The sequence below is a fragment of the Tachypleus tridentatus genome, chromosome 11 (genome assembly GCF_004210375.1).
Source record: "Tachypleus tridentatus isolate NWPU-2018 chromosome 11, ASM421037v1, whole genome shotgun sequence".
NCBI classification, from domain to species: domain Eukaryota; kingdom Metazoa; phylum Arthropoda; class Merostomata; order Xiphosura; family Limulidae; genus Tachypleus; species Tachypleus tridentatus.
The window spans coordinates 59,108,227-59,132,816 of record NC_134835.1 but is presented as its reverse complement, the minus strand read 5'-3'; the positions used below and the strand labels follow the sequence as shown (position 1 = coordinate 59,132,816).

Below are 24,590 nucleotides of genomic sequence, written 5' to 3'. Positions count from 1 at the left end.
TTTTTATTCAACGGTTATAAATTCTTTTAAAACATCTGAATGGAGAAATGAATTATAAATTAACTAAATGTACCTGTAATTTGGAAAATGATCTTACATATTGTAATCACAACAAACAAAGATATTTAGAGGTAAACGGTAAAACGTACAATTTGTACTTACATAAAACAATCAAAAAGTAGGTAATTTACAAATAAAATGTAAAATAAAATATTTTCGTTAAAACCGCGAGTAAAGTACTTTGACAACACATGTGACGTTTGCAACAGAATAGACATTATCTATTTTGAACTTTTACATTTTCGTTGATATTTATGAAGGGAATTCTATCACGTATTGTATGATACTGATGATAGTTTTATCAATGACAAATCAATACCACTGTTATATAGTCATGTCAATTACCCACATTGTTCATTTCTGTGGAGATCATGTGATAGGTTATGCGATCTGAAAGGTTATTCAGTCTGCAATTTACCTTTTGACACTTCTTTATGGATTAAGATCTGAGTGAAGAGTAAGACACCTCGACATCTAACTTCTCATGTATCTTCGACTTCTCTTCTGAATGATAAGTTCCTATTAACTTTTATTACTGTAATAACTTGATAGAATTGAACATGTTTCTTAATAACGTATCATAAATGTTCAGTATAGTTGAAGCCAGCGAGGATGCAAATGACTCCATTCCATTAATCGTTTCTTTTCCAAATGGGTCAAGTGGAGTAGCAGGTAAGGATGGGCATTATCATCGATAAAGTTCAAGTTAGGGTCAACTGAAACCAACATATGACAGACTAAAGTGTCGTAGCATGTGGTACATATAATATATTGACGTAATGACCTATTTAGTCTGATGGATAACATGCTATCACATTAATGATGCTATTTTTCAGGCTACATAGGCCACTACGCCCACTAGTGCTTATTTTTACTTACTGTATAGTTAAGCCACCACCCTATGCGTGATATTATCTACAAAAACGAGTAAGATATGGTTCTTAATTATCTTCATACAAGTAAACGCTTATTATTTGCTTGCAAGCTAAAGTGAATTATCTGTTAAGCAAACATTGCTTCAAGAGTGTTTGGTTCACTGATGTTTCCTTGACGCTGTTGCAGATGCGTTGCTGTAAGTCTTGTTCATATCGGAAAGCGTTTAATTTGAACCTGTCATATGTATCACTTTTGTAAAGATGTAGGTCTAACTATCAGTACACTAATACAGATTTTATTTATGGCTGTGAAAATATGATATAGTCTCCACTCATGCATGTAACTTACGATTTCACCGAGCTAAGATCGACATATTCTATATTGTGTTGTTTTTTTGGTTTTTTCAGCTATATGCTTGGGCTGGACATTGCGTTAACTATGTTTTTAACAGTTGTAGCCATTTCGAAACAGCCGCCTGTGATTTGATAATTCCCATTTTAATATGATTCTCTAATAAAGGATTTTTTGTTTTTTTTTTGGAATTTCGCGCAAAGCTACTCGAGAGCTATCTGCGCTTGCCGTCCCTAATTTAGCAGTGTAAGACTAGAGGGAAGGTACCTAGTCATCACCACCCACCGCCAACTCTTGGGCTACCCTTTTACCAACGAATAGTAGGGTTGACCGTCACATTATAACGCCCCCACGGCTGGGAGGGCGAGCATGTTTGATGCGACCGGGATCCGAACCCGCGACTCTCGGATTATGACTTGAACGCCTTAACACACTTGGCCATGTCAGGCCAACCTCTAATAAAGGAAATATTTATAAATGTTTTGCGACATCTGACCATATTTCATAAGCAGTCTGGGCAAGGAAGGCAAGATGCTGCGAGACAGTTATATACATCATAAGTTGGATGACTAATCATATGCATTTCAGGTCATTTTTCTGATTATCATAAAGAAGAACCGAGGGAGGTTATTTTAAAATAGTACTTTTTGCTCTGTGATAAAAATTCTTGAATTGTTTTAAACAAGCAAGTTCAATTTAATAATAAAGGTGAAGACTGTTAATAAAAAACATTTTATTTACAAGTTTCGAATGTTTCAAAATAACTTATTTAATCTTTTGCAAAATTTGAAAATTGTGTTATAGAGAAGGTTATTACTAAAGTTATGATATAATAATGTAATCATTAGTTTATTTAGTTAATACAAAAAGCAGTAACTAGACTGATAAAACAATATCACACACACACACATATATATATATATACAACACAACAACAGAGTTAAGTGTGAAAACTTAAAATACTTTTAAATCTAAAGACCTTTGTGAAGCGTTATATGGTAATAATAGATAAATCGTTGAATGAAATATTGCAATAGTGGTTTCAGAATAAAACGAATGGATGAGTGGCTGAATTTAGGTAGTGGAAGTGATAATTGTTGTTATTTTGAATTTAGCACAAAGTTACACAATGGGCTATGTATGTTCTGCCCATTGGGGTATCGAAACCCGGTTTTTAGCAGACATACCGGTGAGCCACTGTGAGGCAGGAAGTGATAGTGATATGAAAAGCTTTGTATTCCTCATCAAAAGCTGTTTACGTTTTCACAAAATTACTTTACAGATAAACAAAATATGGTAATGAATGTTAATCTTTACCAAGATTCTAGTAGTAAAATGCGATCATAAAGTCGCGTAATATATATATCTAAAACTTAAAGGTCCAATATTACTTATTAAATAAGATAGTATGCTATAAAAATCATTTATCTGGTTGAAACGATCAAACTCGAAGATAATGAGTCGCGTAAAATCGATAGCGAAACACTAAATATTAATCCACTTCTTTGTTTTTATTAAAAGAGCGCATTACGCTTGAAAATAAGAATATAATTCGGTGTTACTATCAAAATGAAAAAAAGCCGTTTTTTAGGCACAAAGTTTGTAAGCTTTCATATTTAAGTACATTCTGTAGTACTTTGTGTTGGTATTGTGTGTTCATCTTTAGCTTAAAACTAGTAGATTTGTTCTGACAATGGTAGCGAAGTTCTTTTGTTTAATTTCTTCTCTTGACATTATCTGTCCTTTATGTGTTTTTGATACAAGTAAGAAAAATCGCAATAAAAGCGAAAAATAAATAAATAAACAAAAATAGGTATAACGATCCAACTCGGTTACAGAAGAAACACCACCCTGTTCGATAGTGAAATGGACGCGACTTGCCACCTACAGGCGAGCAGCCTGAATCACTGTAATATATAGATCTGAAAGACAAGGTTTCTTCCCATAACCGCAGGTGTGTTAGAAACAAGAGCGGAGTGACAGGAAGTTACTTAGATGACGGAGTAGAGATGGTTTCTAATCTTAGTCTCCAGGTTATCATTTTAGCATTCTCTTGTCTCTACTGATAATAGCAACACTTGGCTAGAGATGATGGGTCAGAAGAAAAGAGGGTATTATGGGGTCTACTTATGGCCTGTTATTCTCATTCTCTGGTTTTGTTTACATGGTAAGTTTCAATATAAATTATTCTTTGAAACTGAAAAGCATATTCTTTTATCTATGTATTACAGTCTATATTTGATTACAATGCAAATTGACAAAAATCTTTAACAGGATAACAGGTAAAGATTTTTTGACACTCAGTATGATTGATGTATCCTTTACATATTACTATTTTTTCGTATTTTTTATAGATATATATGATTCAGTTTTCACTTTTGCAAAACGAGATTTTTTACTCTAATTTTGAAAGTTTGTCTGTTTGAAAAATTGAATGCAATATATGAAATTGTATTTTTCTCTAAAAACGATTTCTACAATATCGTTATTGTTTTTATATCATGTTATTTACTAAGCGCATATAACATAAGCCATACAGTCATGCGTTAATAATATAAAAATCATATACTTAAGTTTAGCGCTACTGCTGAACAAAACGTCAATATATGGGAGGGCGTTGTAAATTTTAGAAGACAACAAACATTGTCCAGTCTTTTAGAATTCCGTCTTTCTAATCACTCACGTAAGCACTAAGACGCGCGACCTTTCAATGGCATTTTCTCGGCTAGCTAAGGTATCTGTCCATCGAACAGAATCGCATGTTTGAAACTCACCCAATCACGATTTTCGCTTTTTTTTTTCAGAAAACTTCAAGTTTTACAAAACGGTTTCCACTCTTAAGAAACGTTTTCGTTCTATGGCGAAAAAAATAATAATTTTCTATCTTATGATATCTTAATGCTATTTGAACAATAACCAATTTACCTTTGTCAGATTAGCAATTTGTGTATTTTGAAATGGAGGTTTCGTAGTAACGTAGCTGAATAGTATGCACATATCTCGGACAAGCAGCTGGTTTGTCAATAATTTATCACAATCACCGATAAAGTAAAGACTAAAAGAGAACCTGTTAGCTAGTCTAGTTGGATTAGCTCTCTTTCGCTGAAATAATTTATAAAATTGTGAAAACCAATAACTGATAAGATCTAATTTACAAAGCTCTGTATGATAAATATCGTATTTTGTTTACACTATTCATTTCTGTCAGTAAAAATAATAAGTTGATGTTATGGTGTCAATATCGTTCTGATGTTGTCTCACACTGATTCCTGTCTATAAAGTGTTTTTATCATTCTTAAACTCATATCTAGTTTTTGTGTTGGTGAACGTTCCTGAAGAAACTGTAAAGCGAAACGTTAAGTGTCTAATTCAATAAAAAATAACATTTTAGTGTTTGAACGTCATTTATTTTTAGTATTAATATGGAATCTATACACCAGTATCCACTTCAGAAATAAAACAAATTGTGTTAGTGTTTCAAAGAGTGTTTAACCATAAAAGTATTTTTAAATTTCGAAAAACTTCAACCAGATGTCAGGTAACGTTTCATTAAATGCTTACTGGATAACTCATAAATAATCAATACTCCGCTGGTACAGCAGTAAATCTACGGATTTAAAACGTTAAAACCAGGGGTTCGAATCCCATCGGTGGACTCAGCAGATAGCACGATGTAGCTTTGCTATAAGGAAACACACACACACGCATGCTGTATTATATATTAAAATGTTAATAAAGTAGCTTCAAAACTATAGAAAAGAGTATTATTTGGCCAGATGGTTAAGGCACTCGACTCGTACTCTAAGGATTCGGGGGTTCGAATCACCGTCACATCAAACATCGCCTTCCGCTAATCTTACACTGTTAAATTAGGGACGACTAGCGCTGATAGCCTTGGTGTAGCTTTGCCCGAAATTCAACGAAACATAAATATTTGAGTGTCCTTAAATGTATCCCTTGCAAATCATTTCTCCAAGAAATTTGTCTGTATAATAAATTAGTGTATAAACTAAATTGTTCTTATGTGAGATTTTGCGCATTTTCGAGCATAGGTATATATTTATCATGAATATACGGGTTTGAGAAAGAAGACGGATATACGTATTAGACATTTACTATCGTATTTCATATTCGCTTTTAATATAGTTTTCATACGAAAAGTATTTTAAATTATTAATAATTAAAATGTTATTTACATCTGATAACTACGTGACTCATAATCAAACATTATGTTGAATACTTTGAAACTCTTGGTTGCTGATACTCAGTGCATAAAAATCTCTTCATCGTGGTTAAAATCCTTGGTTTGTCAAATACCAGTAGGTTTGTCCAAACAAGCCTTTGAAGCTATTTTGATACGTTTCAGCAATTACCCCTAACTTATTTAAGAGTAAACTGGAAAACTTTCGTTTGTTTGTTTGTAGTTAAGTACGAAGCTGCACAATCGGGTATCTGTGCTCTGCTCACCACGGGTATTCGGGTGTTAAAACCCGGTTTTTAATGTTGTAAGCATCTATTTAGCCATATATGTCATCTCATTTATTAAATTAAACTTATTAAAGTGAATATAAAAGTCTCACATTTAACCATTATCAATTAAAGATTAAGTAAGCCAAACTCCCTTAAATGAACTGCATTCACCACATATACATACGGTAACCTCTTCCAAAGACCAACCAACCTGTTAGAAAACTAAAGCTGTCTTAACTCAAGATGACTCTTACTCTGACAAAATATAAAATTTATTTCTCCTTATTAAGCTCTAAAAAGATCTTGGATCAGCACTATCAGTGTCTTAATAATCTTCATCACCTGAATCAGGTACACTCTGTCTCTCCGTTTTTCAAGAAAAGATAGTATTCATATGATCTTACCATCTTAGATATCATTGTTGTAATCCTTCTTTGGACATACTTCAACAATTCAATCTCCTTCTTAAGGTAAAGGGTCCAACACAGTACTCTTTAAATGATCTAATCAATAATCTATACAGTGAAATTATAACCTATTTAAACTTGTACTAAATGTTTCTGTTGTTACAATCTAAACTTCTATTTCCCTTACCACTGGTAACAGCACATCGCTTGGATGGCATAAGAGGCTGATCAACCAGAACACCAAAGTTATTTTCTTTTGCAACATTGTTAAAGTTATTGCCATCATAATTATTTTCATAATTGAAATTGTGGTATCTCGCACTGCATATATAATAACAAAGAGTCATCAATCATTTACTTACCTAACTCACCAAATAATTTAAATCATTTTGTGTAGCAGAAAAACCTTTCTCACAATCAGCAACACCCAAAACTTCACTATCATCAGCACATCTAACTGCTTTATTGACCATCCTTTCATCTATATCATTTATATAAATCAAAACGAACGAAGGTTCTAACCACTAGTGACATCAGTTCAGTTTGTCTGATATCGTTCTGCTTTCTTCCATGCAGCCACTATTTTTTATTCAACAGAATAGTTTATCCCCCACACCTTTAGGGGTAACTGTTTTAACAATACTTTTATCTGGTACGTTACAGATGTTTTCTGAAAATTTAGATACATTAAATCCACACTCGTACTCTCATCTATGTAACCAATTAAACATTTTAAATAATATCAAAAGGTAAGCAAGACAAAATTCCCCACTAGTGAAATCATACTGATTAATTAATAAAATTTGTAACTCTGTGACACAGCAAGGCGTCTTTTATCAGTCTTTTTAAAGTGTTTCACAGTTGTATACTAGAAATATTCAGGCAATTAATAAACAGACAGTCTATTTTACACCACCAAAATTCGTTGATTCTGGTAGTTCCAATTTTTAGTGCTGTATCTTGCTTTCGAATGTTGTGACGAGATATGTTTAAGATATGTTTGCTTTTAGTAAGTGAGAAAAAAAAAAGAATTTTTAAAAACCTGTACATATGTATGATGGAAAAGATAAAATTTTTAACATGGAGTCTAAAAACAGAATTTCTGACACCGAAGCAATTTGATTAAAGTATATTTGTCGGTCTAAGTTACAAAGAACCAATCCTAATCTTTTTAAGGTGCTGTCGGTGAAATTTCTGTACCTCACAAAAAACTCTTAAATTTCTAGTTTCTATTACCTTTACAAACTGGAGTGCTTCATAACGTTGCTGTGATATAATGTTTTAGCAAGTGGACTTTTAATAACACAAGAACTGTGTTGGAATTGTCTTGAAATTTTTAAATATTACGTTCTAACAGAGATGATATCATATCAACATCTGGCTGTAAAAAATGTGATTACGAGTCTCACAATAAACGTGCAAGAACTTTGAACAGCAAGACATACATAAACTTGTTTTTGCATCCAACACATTCGCTCAAGACCCAAGCACACAGACACTAATTGAGTAATTCAATTACACATAACACAGAAGCAAGAACACGAGCACTCTTTGCTCGCAACATACGTGCAAGAGCATAAAAGCGAAAGATGTATATACTGAAGGTTACATACATACCAAAGTTTATTTGTTTGTTTCGAATTTCGCGCAAAGCTACTCGAGAGCTATCCGTGCTAGCCGTCCCTAATTTAGTAGTGTAAGACTATAGGTAAGAGAACTAGTCATCACCACCCACCACCAACTCTTGGGCTACTCTTTTACCAACGAATAGTGGGATTGACCGTCACATTATAACTCCCTCAAGGCTGAAAGGACGAGCATGTTTGGTGTGACGGGGATTCGAACCTGCGACTCTCGAATTACGAGTCGAGTGCCTTAACCACCTGGCCATGCCGAGCCCACATAAAAGTGAAAGACAATAAAAACTCATATCTGCAAAGACTGGAACACAACCAACGTACAGTAATACAGTGATCAAGACATATAAATCTTATTTGGTAGTTTTCTAACAGAGCTTCAAAATGCTAGTTTCAAAATGTGGAAAAAAGATTGTACCCATAAAGATAGGAAAGAAAATAATCACCCACATCTACAACTGATCATACACCATTAAAAAATAATACTTGCATTGAAATAACAGTCTGAAAAGAAGAATACTAGCCCGGCATGGCCAGGTGGTTAAGGCAACTCACTCGTAATATGAGGGTCGCGGGTTCAATCCTCGTCACACCTAACATGCTCGCCTTTTGAGTAATGGGGTATAATGATTTGACAGTAAATCTCCAATATTCGTGGTAAAACAACAGTGGCTTAAGATTTGGAAATGATGCTTTTGATAAACCGCTTTCTTCTTAGTTAAGTTGAAATTAGAAAGTGCTCGAACAGAAAGTCCTCTATATAGCGCTGCGCAAAGATTCTGAAACAAAGTTACATGTTGAGAGCAGATCTAATTAAGGATGATAATTAAAAGAACAAGACTGTAAAACAAATACTCTAAATTTAAGGGCCCGGCAATGCCAGGTGGTTAGGACGCTTGTCTCGTAATCTGAGTGTCACTAATTGCCATCTCTCTTCCACCAAACTTGCTCGCTATTTCATACGTGGGACGTTATAATGTTACGATCAATTACACAGTTCGTTGGCAAAAGAGTAGCCCAAATGTTGATGGTAAGTAGTTATGGCTAACTGCCTTCCTTCTCGCCTCACACTGATAGATTACGGACAGCTAACGCAGATAGTGCTCGTGTAGCTTTGTGCGCTGTTCAAAATAAACCAAACCATCAATTTAAGAGTTTTTCACTGTTACAGTCTTAATGTATTTAGAGAAATAGTTTCGCTTCTAAAGTAAAAGAAAAATAATGTTAATTATTTTTTTTATAATATCCAATAAATTATTTCAAAGGAATAGTTATGAACCTTCCGAAAGCTTTACTGCCGATAATTAATAAAATAAAATAATTTTAAAATTTATAATAAAAAGAAGATAAGAAATTTAAAATTCTAAAACTTATGAGTAAAAGTAAAGAAATACTTGGTAACTCCACTGCGTCTGCAATACCGACGAAGTCTTTCGCCCAAAACAAGGACTCATCAGGCCGGATTTGACACAACAAACGTAGTATTGGTGTCATCGGTATTTATATAACCAATATTCCTGAACGTCGACTGTTCTGTGTGAAATAGACTGAATAAATGGCTTATAACAATTATATATTTTATTTATGTTACTGACGAATAAAGTTTATATGGTAAGGATTAATAATATAGTGTCATATACTTATTTTAATTCTAACGCCGATCATCTTAGAGTAAAATTAAGTAAGTTTGTGAAATATATATATATGTATATATCTTGTATATAGATGCAAGAAATAGTAATGGAATAGTTTTATTTAAGATAGATGTGGATGCTATTTATTTTTAAAGATATGTAAATGTTTAATGTTTTTCAAAAGTCAAACGAGTATCTTCTACATAGTTCATTACTTATTATTAATATTTCAAGCAACTAGTTTATTTTATTCGTGGTATTAAGAGAAGGACATGTAATGACTGAGTTCGTGGACAATCTCACATTCTGCCTGAGCAACCATGAAAATAACTCATTTACTGCACATGTTCAATTTTTCCAGTAATTAGTTTCACATCGTATTATTACCATTTAATTAATAATTGAGAAGTTGAAACAAAGCGAACTCTGACATAAATTCCTGAAACTGCTCTTTACAATATGTATTACGCAACTTTTATTAGATGCACAATTGCTACGAAGCAGGTGTTAACGAAGGTTCTATTCATTAAGTAAAATAGAGAAAATACACGGTAAATTTCAGTTTGTGTTCTTTGTCAGCATATATTCACCAAAACAGTTGGTCTGTTATTTGTGTACGTAAACCAAGATAAATGTATAACGTTATAACACTAATATCTATTCTATTATAAAGAACAATAATCAGTGTTCGTGAGTGATGTCTGTGATATAATCTGAATACTTGCTAATAGCAATATTTAGAGAACCTACAAATCAAGTTACTTTTCATGAACATTAAAATGTTCATAAAATTTGTTACATCAGTAACAAATAAAACGTATGATAACGTCTACTTTTGCTGAACGAAAATAAATCCATTTGATTATTATCTCTTCGTCAAATATTACTGTGATATGACTACCCTCTAGTAGCACTGCGGTAAGCAACCGGACTTACAAAACTAGAAACCTGGTTTCGATACATGTAGGGGGTAGATTACAGCATTGTGTAGCTTTGTGCTAAACTTCACACAAGCAAACTGGTGTAAGTAATGAAAAACGAAAGATGGGTTTTTCATATTATCCGTCAAAAATATTTGTTAGTAAAGAGATGTTCGTTTTCTGTACAGATTTACATCTTAGCAGCTGCAACATTATATATTATACGAATTTACTCAGTAAAAATAGTATCGGTTTTTCTTGTTAACTATCGTAACATTAATTTCCACAAAACCATAGCAATAACTATATCTGATAACAAAATTCCAGAAGCATCGATAACTGTAATCTCGACTCATATCTCTTAAACTTTGCTGTTTTTTTTTTTGTATTTTCTGCAGTACTGATGAGTTAGAGATAGGATCAATTTACTTATCAAGATCAAATACATTAGATAGGGTCGAATTACTTATTCGAATTATTTTTAGCATGAGCCAAGTTTTATTATAAGTTACGATTTGATATCAGATCAACTTAATTATTGTTTGTTGTTTTTTAATTTCTTGCAAAGCTACACGAGAGCTATTTGCTCTAGCCATCCCTAACTTAGCAGTATAAGACTAGAGAGAAGGCAGCCAGTCATCACCACCCACCGCCAACTCTTGGGCTACTCTTTCAACAACGAGTCGTGGGATTGACCGCCACCTATAACCCCTCAACGGCTGAAAAGGCGAGCATATTTGGTATCATGGAGATTCGAACCCGCAACCCTCAAATTACAGGTGGAGTGGTCTAACCACCTGGCCATGCCGGGCCTTAATTTTTGTACTTACTATGACCAGATTTCTGCTATCACAAGAAATTTCACTATTTTACATAAAGCGTTATACAGAGGGCTTGGTGTTCTCTATTAAAACTGTTTGTGAGCCTCATTACGTAGTTGCAGTCTATGTAGTATCATTCGTTTATATTCTATCTTGCGACCATACCTCTTGATAATATTCCAAAGCATAGTTTCCATTTCAAAATGCTTAGTGGTAACACTGTCTTTTCCAAATAAAACCGCTCCTCCCTGAAAAAGTGATTTTCTGTTGCTTTTTTGCACAGATACATTTCTTGCCTATGTGCTTACTGTTGGCTGAGTCACATGTACCTTTGTCTCTGAGATCTCTCTCGCAAAACCGTGAAACGTTTATTATAATAGCTGATGTACGACTTGTTGCAGATCACTTTCTGGATTGTTCTGGTATCCTAAATACATACAAATTCCTTAATTTTACAGTTCAATTAAGTGAAGGGATATTCTCTTCTTGAAAATTGTAAATATCTATCTAGAATACTCAACATAGCTTTATTATTTGAGTGCAGGGATATTTTGTCGAGAAGAGCTATTAAACATCCTTCACAAAAAGATACATTTCGTCGACATAACACTACTTACGTAAAGCCAAACTATTTCAGAATGTAGTTCTGATACATTCTTTTCATCGTAGCTTTGTATTAAATGTGATTGCATGTTCAAAATTGTTTTGATATAACATACTCAACGCTATGTTCAACATTCCTAATGATTAAACTAGTGTTTTGATTTGGCCTTGATGTTAAATTAATGATATTGTTATTCTCACTTTTACTTAATCACGCTTAAGCCCTAGGATTTACGGTGCAATATATAGACAAGACTGACTACACACCTGTTCAAGATAAGCTGAGCGGAAAGATAAAGAGGGTTAACAATTTTGAAAAAAAAAAAGTGCATGTTAATGATAGAAAAGAATTACTTAGAGTTTGATATTCCGTTATTAAATGCTAATTATAGTTGAATTATATTGAAATTAAGTTTAATTTATGAATTTGTTTTAGAGCAAAGCTATAGTGAGCTATTTGCTCTGTTTACCGGGTAAGGGGAGCAAACCACCGATCTCAGGGAGAGTGTAATCCCCAAACTTACCGCTCTCCCACCTGGCTATTTGTTGATAGTAAAATGATCCACTCTTTTGACATTCGATCCGATTTATGTATAAAAAATGTGCGTATTAACCTTATTTTTTTCAGTTTCAAGATGCATTGTTTCTACACTCAAATGTTGTTTTGTTGCCAATGCAGTTTTTACATAACAATAAAATTGTAATGAGCATGAGGAATGTTTGAAACGTATGGGAAACTTTCACTCGATACTTTTAATTCTCTTAAAAACGTGATTGTCCGAAGGAAGAAGAAATGTGATATCAAACCATTCATATTGTGGTGTATTTGAATTACAACACTTAACTCATTTCAATTTAGCACATGAGAACCGACGCCAGTATTTACTGTAACATGTCTTGTTTTCCTCTTTTATAACAATAGCCTTATGGTGTACTTTATATGACTCGAGGATATGTTTGTGAAAAAAAGCAACAACTTTTTTTCAAAATGATTGAGTCTCCAGCGAATGTTACAGTAATATGTTGTTCGGCATTATGAAGTCCATTATATCAATGCCACATTTCATCGAAACAGATCTAAATTGCGAAAACATATAACTGAAAAACAGGGTCGCTGAAATATTTTTGTTACAAACTGTTTACCATCTCGATGCGATTGTTGCTAAAATATCACTGTTCGCAATAACGTCGTGTAACCATGTTCGAAACATGTCTGAGTACACACCTATCTTCGCTAGCTACCATAACGCCCACGTAACAGTACACCTGGAGAATTGCATTGTATAGTGTTTTAACCGTGCTTATTTCTAAACCATGCCCGTCTAAAACAAATCATTCTACACATACAACAAGAATCCACCTTAGAACAGTGTGAAGACTTTTATATGTTGGATCGTCGTTATTAAAGTTATATTCACTAAATAAAAGAAGAAATAATTCCATTAGTTTTGTGGTATGCCTTAATGATCTTCAAAACATTTCATCAAACTTATGAGAAGGTGAAATATGTTAACTTATGAGTCAAGTGCGATAAAGATTGTTTTAGGCCTAACAGCACAAATATGTTTAAAGTACTTTTAGTTGTTGTCTATGTTATTCTAACTAGAAGGTATCACTCTTTAGTTATATCCCATTTTCGGTGCCTTAATGTGCATACAATTGGTCTTGAAAAATTCTTCTTCTCAGTTTCAATTAGTTCAATGTTACTTATATCAATAACACATTAAATTGAATTATAAATAATGACAAAATATACAGTAAGTTAGTTTTTATACAATTTCAAAATCTACTTTTTACCTAAAACCTTCAGAAGTATTTATAAAGCCTAATATACGTCACATTAAAGACAATAAAGTAAGAAAATTCCACGAGAAAAATTGACAATGGACAAGATGAAACATCTGTAAATAATCACTTGGAAACACATTTTTGAATTCGTAACACGTTTCTAAAGAAAAGCAAAAATATAAATATTTGTAGTTCTTTAAACTTAATAAATTTTAATTATTTTCTATCAAAAAATGTGCTTCAAGAACTGTGCTCACATCAGAGATATAACTTCAAGTTCTAGTTTTGAAAGCCCTCTGCTTATCACTAATCCCAACTTTGAGCACTGTAACATCTAAGATGGTTCAATTAATTAATGTTGAGAAATGATATGTATATTTATTGCATTTTTATAGTTCCGGCATAGCAAAGCGTGTTAAGGCGTTTGAGTCGTAATCCGAGGTCGCAGGTTCGAATCCCAGTCGCACTAAATATGCTCGCCCTTTCGGCCGTGGGGCGTTATAAAGTGATGATAAAAGAGTTTGCGGTGGGTGATGATAACTATCTGCCTTCTAACACACTGCTAAATTAGGGACGGGTAACGCAGATAGCTCTTGAGTATCTTGCGCGAAATTCAAACAAACGCTGTATTTTTACAAACACTTTTTCATAATAAGAAATGCAGTCATCTTTGTAATCGTACATTACTTACTATTTCCTCCTTTCTTCTTATAATATCAGTTATCAATGAAAGAGGTAATTTGAATTCATTTAGTCAGAAACTAGTTTGGTTATAGAATTACTTCGTATGTGTTTCATTTATAACACTAGAATTCTGGGTACGATTCCTCGTTGTGATTACAACAGATAGCCCACTGTGTCTTTACTTTAAAATAAACAACAGTTGTGAAAGTAGTTTCGTTAAACAAAAATATTTTATGAGAAAATTAAAAACTAATTAATTATCTCACCAAAGGTGCTATGACAATAACCTACAGATACAAACATATATATTTGTTTGTTTTGTCTTAAGCACACACACATATGTAACATTCAGCTTCTGAAAGTAACCCTGTGAAGATTATCAGCTAACTTGTGCTTGTAGTTCACTGTTAAACATAATATTTGCAAAGAAATTAATTTTAATACTTTTTCATGCATTATTGATAAAAGAAATGAATCCATTACTTTGGAATTACTGTCGCTATTAACTAAAATTCAAAATGTGTAGTTTATAAAACAAAAATTAATCTGTTTTGGTTCATTATCAACTGTATGGGTTCATTATTAAAGATATGTTTAACTTGTAGCAGTTCTATTCCGACAGAGGACGCTACTAGAGTTGATGACACTATGACATCTTGTTTTAGTGAACAAATAACAGGGTAGATACGTTATGACCTGATGTTGGTGTTTCATTTGTTTTCAAGTAGAAACAGAAAATTGCTTTTCAGTAGAGGAATAGAGCCCCGTGCGTGAAACAAATTACTGATAGGTGACACATTCGATCAGCTCAAGGCAAAGTCCAGGAAATAAGAAGTCGAATGAGGAAATAAATATAGAGAGAATGGTTGTGTACAAGTATACGTTCAATATCTTCTCTTGAAGTAGGAAACCTTCTTGTAAATCATGTCGCATACAGACCAGTATCTGGATCAGATCGTTATTTCATCATTTAACTCCTTAGCGTTCTTTCATTCTCATTTCTTCTCTCTCTCATCATTTACCCGCTTCATTTATTCCATAGTGTAAGGAGATTTCCTTTCTCATGAGTCGGAACTACTTAGATATTGCGTGAGGTTTACGCTATTTCCTGTTAGCTTTTGATGTCAAAACGTGTCCTGATGTGTGATTAATGGTTCTAAAGATAGATGGTGTAAATTTTGTCTCATTAGAGGCAAGATGTAAACGACAGATTAACTTTCTCTATTGTTGAAAGTCTCGCAGTTTTTGAAGTTTAGAAAAATATATTATCTAGAAATTAATGCAACATGACGTATCATTCGGTAGAGGTAGTGGGAATGTTTCGACTTTGAAGAGACTTGTCTAGAGAGAAAGACACTTTCGTGTACAATGATTTCTTCTTATATAATGAATGTGCGTTTACACTGAAATATTCTTCTGAAAATTGACTTAGAAATGTGTAAACGACAGAGACGTATTAAGTAATGTGGCTATAAATCATTTTCACTAACCCAAATAAACTATTTAAAATCATTCTAGTTTCTGAGTATCTTACCTTATCGTTTTACAAAATCGTTGCTATTTCGCTATTAAATCCATTTGTAGTTACATTTGTGCTGGAAACAGATTGTTTGTTCTGTTATATCGAGACTGTTATTTATAATTTAATCACCTAGAGTCATATTGATGAAAGGTCCATTCAGACGAATATACTAACACATGTAGAGACACAATGCATCGAACGTGGAGGAAATTGTATGTCAGAACAACTGAAGATTCGAAATATCGCCAGATTTTAATTTGTCTTTTATAGTAACGGTTTTAATTTAACTATAATTGTAAACACTTGAAAACAATAACAAAATGAAAGTGATGATATTTTCATAAAAATGTTAAATATCAATGATACATCATACACCTAGAATATTCGTTTTAAGACATTATGTGGCAGACACTGCATTGTTTAATTCTGGATGGTGTAAGGGAAGAAAGGATAAAATACAGCTGAAATATAAAGTATAAATATAATATACACAATATGAAGTTGAGTTGAAAGGCGAGAGTATTTAAGTTGATATTATCATAAGAAAACAAGCACTTTGTGCTAAAATCAAGACGACATTAGTTTAAAAATTGGTTCTATATCTGTCATAACTTTAGAAGTTCTTCTCAAAGCATGTCTGTGATTTGATATATTAATAAGCAATAGACAGGCGTTTCTAAAATAAAAAGTACAAAAGCAAGTTTTATCTCGTCAAAACCAATAAAATCAGGTTTGTTATAAATATGTCCTGTTCTTAAGACTTTTGCTTATCACTCATAGATTATTACTTTCTTACCTGTATTGTTAATAATTGTACAACAAGGAAAATTCTTAATCACTGGTAACTCCGTGTTTTTTATCACTAAATAATTCTGTGTTTGATAGTTTATAATACTGTCTGGTGGTATGAATCTTTCTGTAACAAAATCAGCCATGTAATTCTTATTCGCATAATCGCAAATAATTATTTAGAAAAATTGTTATTTCAGTTTGGGATTGTAAAGCATTGAGCTTACTTAGATGTCAACTACATTTGTCATAACCCTCTGCTATATATTATGCAAGTACTTAGTTGTGGATGTATGTAAACATTTGCATTAATGTCTTTTGAGTAACTCAAGATGTGTAGTAATCCATAATTTTATTGAGTTATTTTAGTTATAAACCAGTGCAGGCTAATTAAGTAGTAATGTTGCATATATAGAACTGTTTGTTTTTAGCTTTTATAAATATAAACTTGTTCTTGTAGACGTTTTAAATCATTCGACAATAAGAATGCATTTTGTGATAGGTTTTTCTACTCTCAGGCTACTTTAGAGCCAGCTACGTAATACAAATAAAGTAAAGGAAATGAAAACGAATGATCTCTTTTTAATTATGATATAAAATGTATATTCTTTGATAAAAAAACTTCTTATATTATTATCATATTGTTCATCTGTAAGTTACTTATTCTTACCAATGAAAATATATAAAAATTGCAGATCAGTCACCTCAAAAAAACAATGTTTTTAAATAAAAAGAGCAAAAAACGTATGTTATGTACTCTTACTTTATAAGTGAACAACTTCAAATAAATAAAAAATATTCAGTAACTACCTTACTTTTACTGAATAAATGGTTCAGATGTATAAATATAATTCATCGAGATTTTATTGAGATGATGTTTCGACCTAAGAGCGAAAAAAAGATTTAAAAAGTTAAAAGTTAAATTAAGCAATTTAAACTTTTCTGAGAAAGATATTTTGAGACTTAAAATACCTAATAAAAGAAAACAGCGAGCAACGAATAACGGACGGAGAACTCAGACAGATTTCCATAAGAAATGTAACATAACATCTTATCCAATACTGCTTGTAGCAAAAATTAAATTCCACCATGTACAGTTAAGCTCTTGTAATAATATACACGATCCTCCTCTTCTGTTTGGGTGACATTTAATTCCAATGCAATAAGAGTATCTCGTACCTAGTAACCATGTAAAGAAATGTAGTACCTAGTAGTTGAAATAAAATAACAACGAAAAGTTACCTGCACACATAAACACGAGGTGTAATTCTATCTCGTATGATCTAGCATTTCAACGTTTCCATTACTGCCTTTTTCTCGTTCTAGGCCTAATAACGTAGGCGATTTTTTCTCAAACCCCTGGATTATTATTGTTTTCCTCAGGAATATTGTGTAGCACGCGCCTATTCCAAAATTAAGCATACACACACGATAAAAATATGTTAACAGCACCATATTTAATTCTTGATGACGAGAAACCTACTTGAAATAATAATGTATCTCAGAACGATTGGTATATATACAAGCCGTATAGAGATACACGGTACTGTACTTACTACTTGTAGACAGTTGTTGCTCCAGGTTAAATAAAGTATGTTACGGTGCATAAGGGCTGCCTTATTGGGAAGTTTTTGGATTCACAGCATGTTTAATGAAACTTCTCCTACAAAAGACAAACTATAAATTATGTAGATAACTTTTTAAACATATTTCGAGGCCTTTCTGTATTTAGTTAAGTACAATTATTTCCTTTCAGTTGTGCATCAGCTGACTGCAGATAATTTTGTGCAGAACAAAGTTTTTACAAAAAATGTGTCTGAAATACCAGTACTCGTTCAAACTGACTAATATGATGTATCTAAATTAGTGTAAAGAAATATGTAAACCAATGTACTTTTAATGAAACAGAATAATATTTGTAAAAACTATATATGAAAAAATTAGTTTTATCGAACCATAGAAACGTATTATTACATATAATATACGATTATATTATGTGCAATGGTGAAATGCTTATACACACTTTTGTTTCTTTTGGGGCTCATCAATCTGAAGAGAGAGAAGTGTTTGTTTTTAGGATGTGTGTAGCTTTTATTGCGGGATTATATTCTCTTACGACATATCGTCTTTGAAAGTATTAGCTTTTCTTAAGTAAACATACAGTATGCTTTTTGTCTTAACTTCATTTGCAATTAAGGAGGAATCAGCAATCATAATAAAAGATATATGTTGCGGAGAAATGGTTGTTTCCTTGAATCTTAGAAGTTTTATTTTATATTTATATCATTTATTTAATATTCTGAGCTTCACAGATAAAGGTATAAAAGATAATGTGTTTTTGATACTATAGAGTTTGGTTCAGTTTTAGTCGTTTAATGCATAATGAAGTATGTTAATGAAAAACAGGCTTTATTTAGCTTTATATGTTTCTTTTAGTATCTTTGTCTTCGTATATAATTCACCGAAAACGATATTTAACTAGCGGTTTACTTTACTTCAAATGTCTGTAACTATTTTTGGTTAAACCGTTTTAATCCTGTCAATAATGTTTTGGTAAACTCCAATATTTAGGTGTGGTGATTTATACTAAATAATGCGTACTTGCATCGAATTTAAATAGTTCATATAAATTGAATCTTGATGTCGTACAGTGAACGTGTTGTCAGAATCTTAATAGATGGTCAAAACGTATTCCGTATGATGTGATATCGAAAGTTTTATATGAGAGATGTTGAACAAATCAAAAAGGAACTTTGTTCACAGACCATTAATGATCAAATGTCCTCGTCGAAGACATTGTTATCGTTCTGTATTGTCAACTGCACTCTGCTAGGAAAAACAGAAAACGATCTTATATGAAGCTGGTTATGAGTTTTGTTCTCCTGGACAGATTATTCTGGATATGGTAACTTTATCAAAAATATTCTCTTTTATAAAATAATCTGTTATGAGTGTTTTAACTCGTAAGACTTATCCCAGACTTTTAAGCTTTTTCCTGCAACGATACTTCAAATGGTGTGTTACTTTTGAATTTTGTATTATTATAGATATAATTTCTGTCAAGATACACCATTTGAGTCAACAGTGGCTCAATAGTTAACGTAATTGACCTGTGGGTTCCATGTTGGAGTCCCGTTGCCTCAAAAGTAAAAACTCACGATCAACACGTTGAAACCGTGGGTGCGTTATAATGTGTCAGGCAAACCCCATCATGTTGTCCGACAAGAGTAGCTCAAACGGTGGGTGCTGTTGAACAGCTGCGTTTCCTCTTCCCTAGCAGTTCAAAATTAAAAATTGTTGGCACCCTTGAACAATTCTGTGCAAATTTATGAAGCAAACAAAGAAAATACACCGTGTCCTTTGCATGAAGAAGAATAGATAAACGAGTCTAAGAGAATGCAGTAATAAAAATATTTAAAAAGTAGCTTATTGAACTTCTTCAAAGTTATTTGAGGGCTATCTCCGTTAGCCGTCCCAAATTTTGAATTAATATATTAGATGGAAGGCAGCTATTCAACAGCACTCACCACTGATTCTTGGGATAACTCTATCTAGCAAATAGTATAATTGACCTTAACATTATAATGCCGCCAAGACTGAAAGATCTTAATTTTCAGTATCAGGTTTCACTGTTCAATTATGGATGACTAGAGCAGATAGCTCTCTTGGAGCGAACTTCAAAGCAAACTAAAATTAGTTTGTCTAATTTCAATTGTTCCGATAGCTCGTTTTATTTACTTTGTTGTTGTTTTTTTTCGCTAGCTTTATAATATAAACATAGAAATTAATCTGGAAATATGATTCAGCATCTTAGGTAATTTTGTAGCTATAATTTTTTCTGCACATAAGGATTTTGTTTGTTTTTGAATTTCGCACAAAGCTACTCGAGGGCTATCTGTGCTAGTCGTCCCTAATTTAGCAGTGTAAGACTAGAGGGAAGGAAGCTAGTTATCACCACCCACCGCCAACTCTTGGGCTACTCTTTTACCAATGAATAGTGGGATTGACCGTCACATTATAACGCCCCCACGGCTGAAAGGGTGAGCATGTTTGGCGCGAAGGGGATGCGAACCTGCGACCCTCAGATTACGAATCGCACGTCTTAAAACGCTTGGCCATGCCAGGCCATCCCACCGGAGCCTATACAAAAGATATTTCATACGCAATTGCGCTTAAAAGGTAAAAGTACAAATATGTTTCTCTAACATGATTTCAATATGACTTCAAGTTTCATGGAAAAATCATACCTTCAAACTTACGGTTAAAGCGAAAACAATATTACACTTTAAAGAAATAACCGCCCACTTTCAAATTCATCCAATCATATTGGTTATCTTTGAATTATTGTTGCTCACGTTAAACTTGATGACCATGATTATGTATTACTACTCAGTCCTAGTTTCTTCTGTATCAGCGTTTTGCGAAAAACGGTAAAAGCCAATTTTCACAGCATTTCTACGTACCCTCCAATGTACGTAGCTATCGACATGTAAGAACACATTTAAACCGACAAAGCCAGAAAATTGTATTGGAATTTTATAGGCATGGTCGAATGGGATTGCTGAAATTCTAGTCTTTTCAGCCAGTTTCACATAAAAATTGTAATTCGTTTTGACATGTTAGCGGAAATTTTTCCTACAACTTGGAGTCTTTGTTAACTTAAAAGCATCTCTTATTATCTTGTTAACAGCACCAGGAAATAAGTCAAGATTGATCCAATGGCTTTTGGGATCTGAGGAGTCTCCTTATGACGACGTATCTAATTGGTCCAGAAGTTTGTACTTCTGATCGGTCCAGAGTATAATTCAAAGCCCGTTACTGTCTTTAACACTCTGTTATGAAAAGGTTCGCTTTCCTGGAGTATATGTTTAGGCTTTCCCTTTTTGGAATGTTGGGTTATTTGGCTCTACATTAGTTAACAACTCCTCTATACAAATATTCTTCTATATAAAGAGATTCTCACATTCTCCAACTATAAAATGAATCGTGTCAGTATTTCACTTTCGAATAGCCGTGAATTATTCATAAAATGAATTATATATATATATACTAAACATATCATACCTGACGCAATGTTTCGCACTTTTTGGGCAACACACTAATATGTTAACATGAGTTTCTGATTTGCTAATACAAAGTGTAAATAAAGTTCTGCAATAAAATAATGTCATGATATTGTTTTTATTCTTCTATATAGACACGTTTTCTCAGTTTACTCTAATTCAGTAATTTACTGATACTTCAGTTTTCTCGACATGATATAGAATGAAATTGACACAGTGTACGCTGTTGCATACAAGCCATACTTGCATGTGAAATTATTAATTACCAGTGAATATAGACATTTTAATATACAACATTTCTATTTGCAAGTTCTTCAAAAATGTTAGCACAAAACCATAGGACGAGAGCTATTGCTTATGCAATGTTAGACATTGCTTGAATAATAAAACAATAACAATTCAGATCTTAATTTTTTATTCATGCATTTTAGAGAATGTGAAATAGTAAAACGAAGTGTAGTTATACAATTACAATAACATCTAGTAAACTGCCATATACAATGTGTTTCTATGTAATTACTTTAATAAATGTACATGAATTTATCTTCTGTATTTTTTATCTTACAATTAAACTAGATAATATGGTAGTCCAACTTCAAAGTAAATGCCTTTTTTTTACGAATTTGGGCTTAAAAATGAGTGATTCAAGCTCTATAATTGTTGCTAATGAAGTTTTGTCACAAAAACATTTTAAAAAACATGAACAGAGGTAAACGATAAATTTACTTAATGTGTTAGCACATTTTTCTTTTATATAAGAATTGTAAGCGAACATATATTTTTTAAAAAATAAACAGTAATGTATACATTAAAATATGTTAAACCTTATTTTCTTTTAAACATACAAATGTATTAGGAAACGTGCATTTTATTTCTCTTTTAAGCAATGCTTTTACAACTACGTATTATATCAATTAGCACAAAAGTTGTGAACATTTCAGTGACAATTTATTCCATGAAAATGTGTAACTATTCTCTGGTAAATATGTTTAAATTAACTCTATCAACATGTCATCAATACATTTATAAATTTAGCCGAGGTTTATTTTTTGATTTCACCAAAAGACACTGGGATGACAAAGGTTGGTCCTCTGATAAAGCCCTGGTTTTCGGAGTTAAAACAAACAGGATCAAATCCGTGTGACAATACTTAATATTTTCCGCACTTTAAGTTATTAGTGCATTAGAGAGTGCGCTCAGGTCCTTAGTGGAAAAGGCGTTTGGTAGTGTACAATTGACTAGATGCATCTTCTCTGGTCAGTAGATAAAGGAACGACGAAAAATGACCTTCGTAGTTTTGTCATAAATACAAATGCAGGTTATGAAGAGGTCCTGAATTGTCCTAGGTGATAGTAAAAATTACGCTTTCTTTCAATACAAGTTTATTTTTGCTTGTAAGTTCAAGGAAAATGTTAAATATTTTGCAGGTATACTTGTGTTTCGTCCATTCACAATTTTATGGAAAATACTTTTATGGCAAATTACTTTGTATATATTTACGAATGTATTATATAACTCTCTAGTGTATCCGTGCTGGAGTGCCCATAAAAGATGCAGAACATAAAATATGAAGCCGCAACTCTGCAAATATGTACAGAAGATGAGGTAGTGGCAAAAGAAGTAAAAAAAAAACACCCATAAAAACCGTATAATGTAAAACTGAATATTTGTATTTATCTTGCCATGGACCCAATACAGCTCCTTATCAGATTTGGTGAAGGTCCGTCCTAAGTGGGAAAAATAATGGTAAAAAACGCAAAACATATCCCATAAAAACCGCAAAACTGAATATTTGTATGTATCTCCTGATAGATCCAATGAATTTCAACACCAGTTTTGGTGAAAATCTATTCATATCCTGTGAAGTAGTTACATGAACATGCAACAGCCAACAGACAGTACTATTATATTTTCATAGATACGCACTTTCATATATATACACATTGTTTCTTCCTACTGTTTATAAAGCTGCTTAGAATGTTCTTATGTGTACTTGTTCCCGAATGAAAAACTATTAAACATTGAATTCGAAGAGCATGTGTAGTATACAGAAATATATAATAATAAACACTTAGCTTTGTTGAGGTTACGTGTTATCTAGCATATGTTTATTTCAGATAATCGTACGTCTTAAAAAAAACGAAGTGATGTCATGATAGTTTTTGTTTCACGAACAGATAAACAGTTGTTGAAATGTAAGATGTTTATCTGCTCGAAGAATTTAAACAAACTTAATAATAATGCCAAGCTGGTCTGAAATGAAAAGAAAATCTTGGTAAATGACTATGTTAAATTCAATATTAGTTTTAGATTTAGGTAATTTATCGATGAACATGTTTGATTTAATATTCCTAGGCATAAACCCGAGTATACTAGGATCATTCCATATATCTGTTATGATGGTGAGAGTATGTATAATATTTATACCGAATGTATGCATGCAGAATCAATGGAAGCTTCAAATCACTCGTTAACCTCTTGAGAAATAAAAGGAATATATACCTTCGGATGGATTTGCTTCGTTTCTTTTTTTTTTTTTTTACGAAGGAAATTGCGATATTCGATCAAACACTGAAATGTCATGATACAATGTGTTTGTGTATTGAACAATATACAATGACGAGTGATAGAAATGGTTAATTTTAATGTTCTGGAAAGTAACAACAGTGAGTAGACAAAAAAAAAAAACTAATTTTTTTCTGGATAAACTTTCTATTTACAACAATAATATTGAGCTAAATCAAGTGTAGCTCTTTATGACTTTTACCACTAGATGGCACCCACCTAAAAGTTTAATAAAATATGTGACGCATCCTCGCGATTGAACAATATAATTAACGAATAAAACCATAAGGTATTTGTTAAAATTAAGTGAAAATCTATTTTGAGATTTTTTCAACATTGACATAAAAGAAGTAAAAGAAAATTATTTAGTTTCTAACAAAATGTTTTAAAATACAAAGTA

The 24,590-nt window shown here is 32.5% G+C and overlaps 1 protein-coding gene across 1 annotated transcript in view; it reads left to right on the top strand.

The window, feature by feature from the left end:
• The first annotated feature begins 3,246 nt into the window (after positions 1–3,246).
• Positions 3,247–24,590, top strand: part of LOC143231508 (uncharacterized) — a 43,926-nt gene continuing 22,582 nt past the window's right edge. The window contains exon 1 of the mRNA XM_076466038.1: positions 3,247–3,454. Within this exon, the coding sequence (XP_076322153.1) occupies positions 3,376–3,454 (79 nt within the window). The 5' untranslated portion in view covers positions 3,247–3,375. The remainder of the gene's footprint in view (positions 3,455–24,590) is intronic.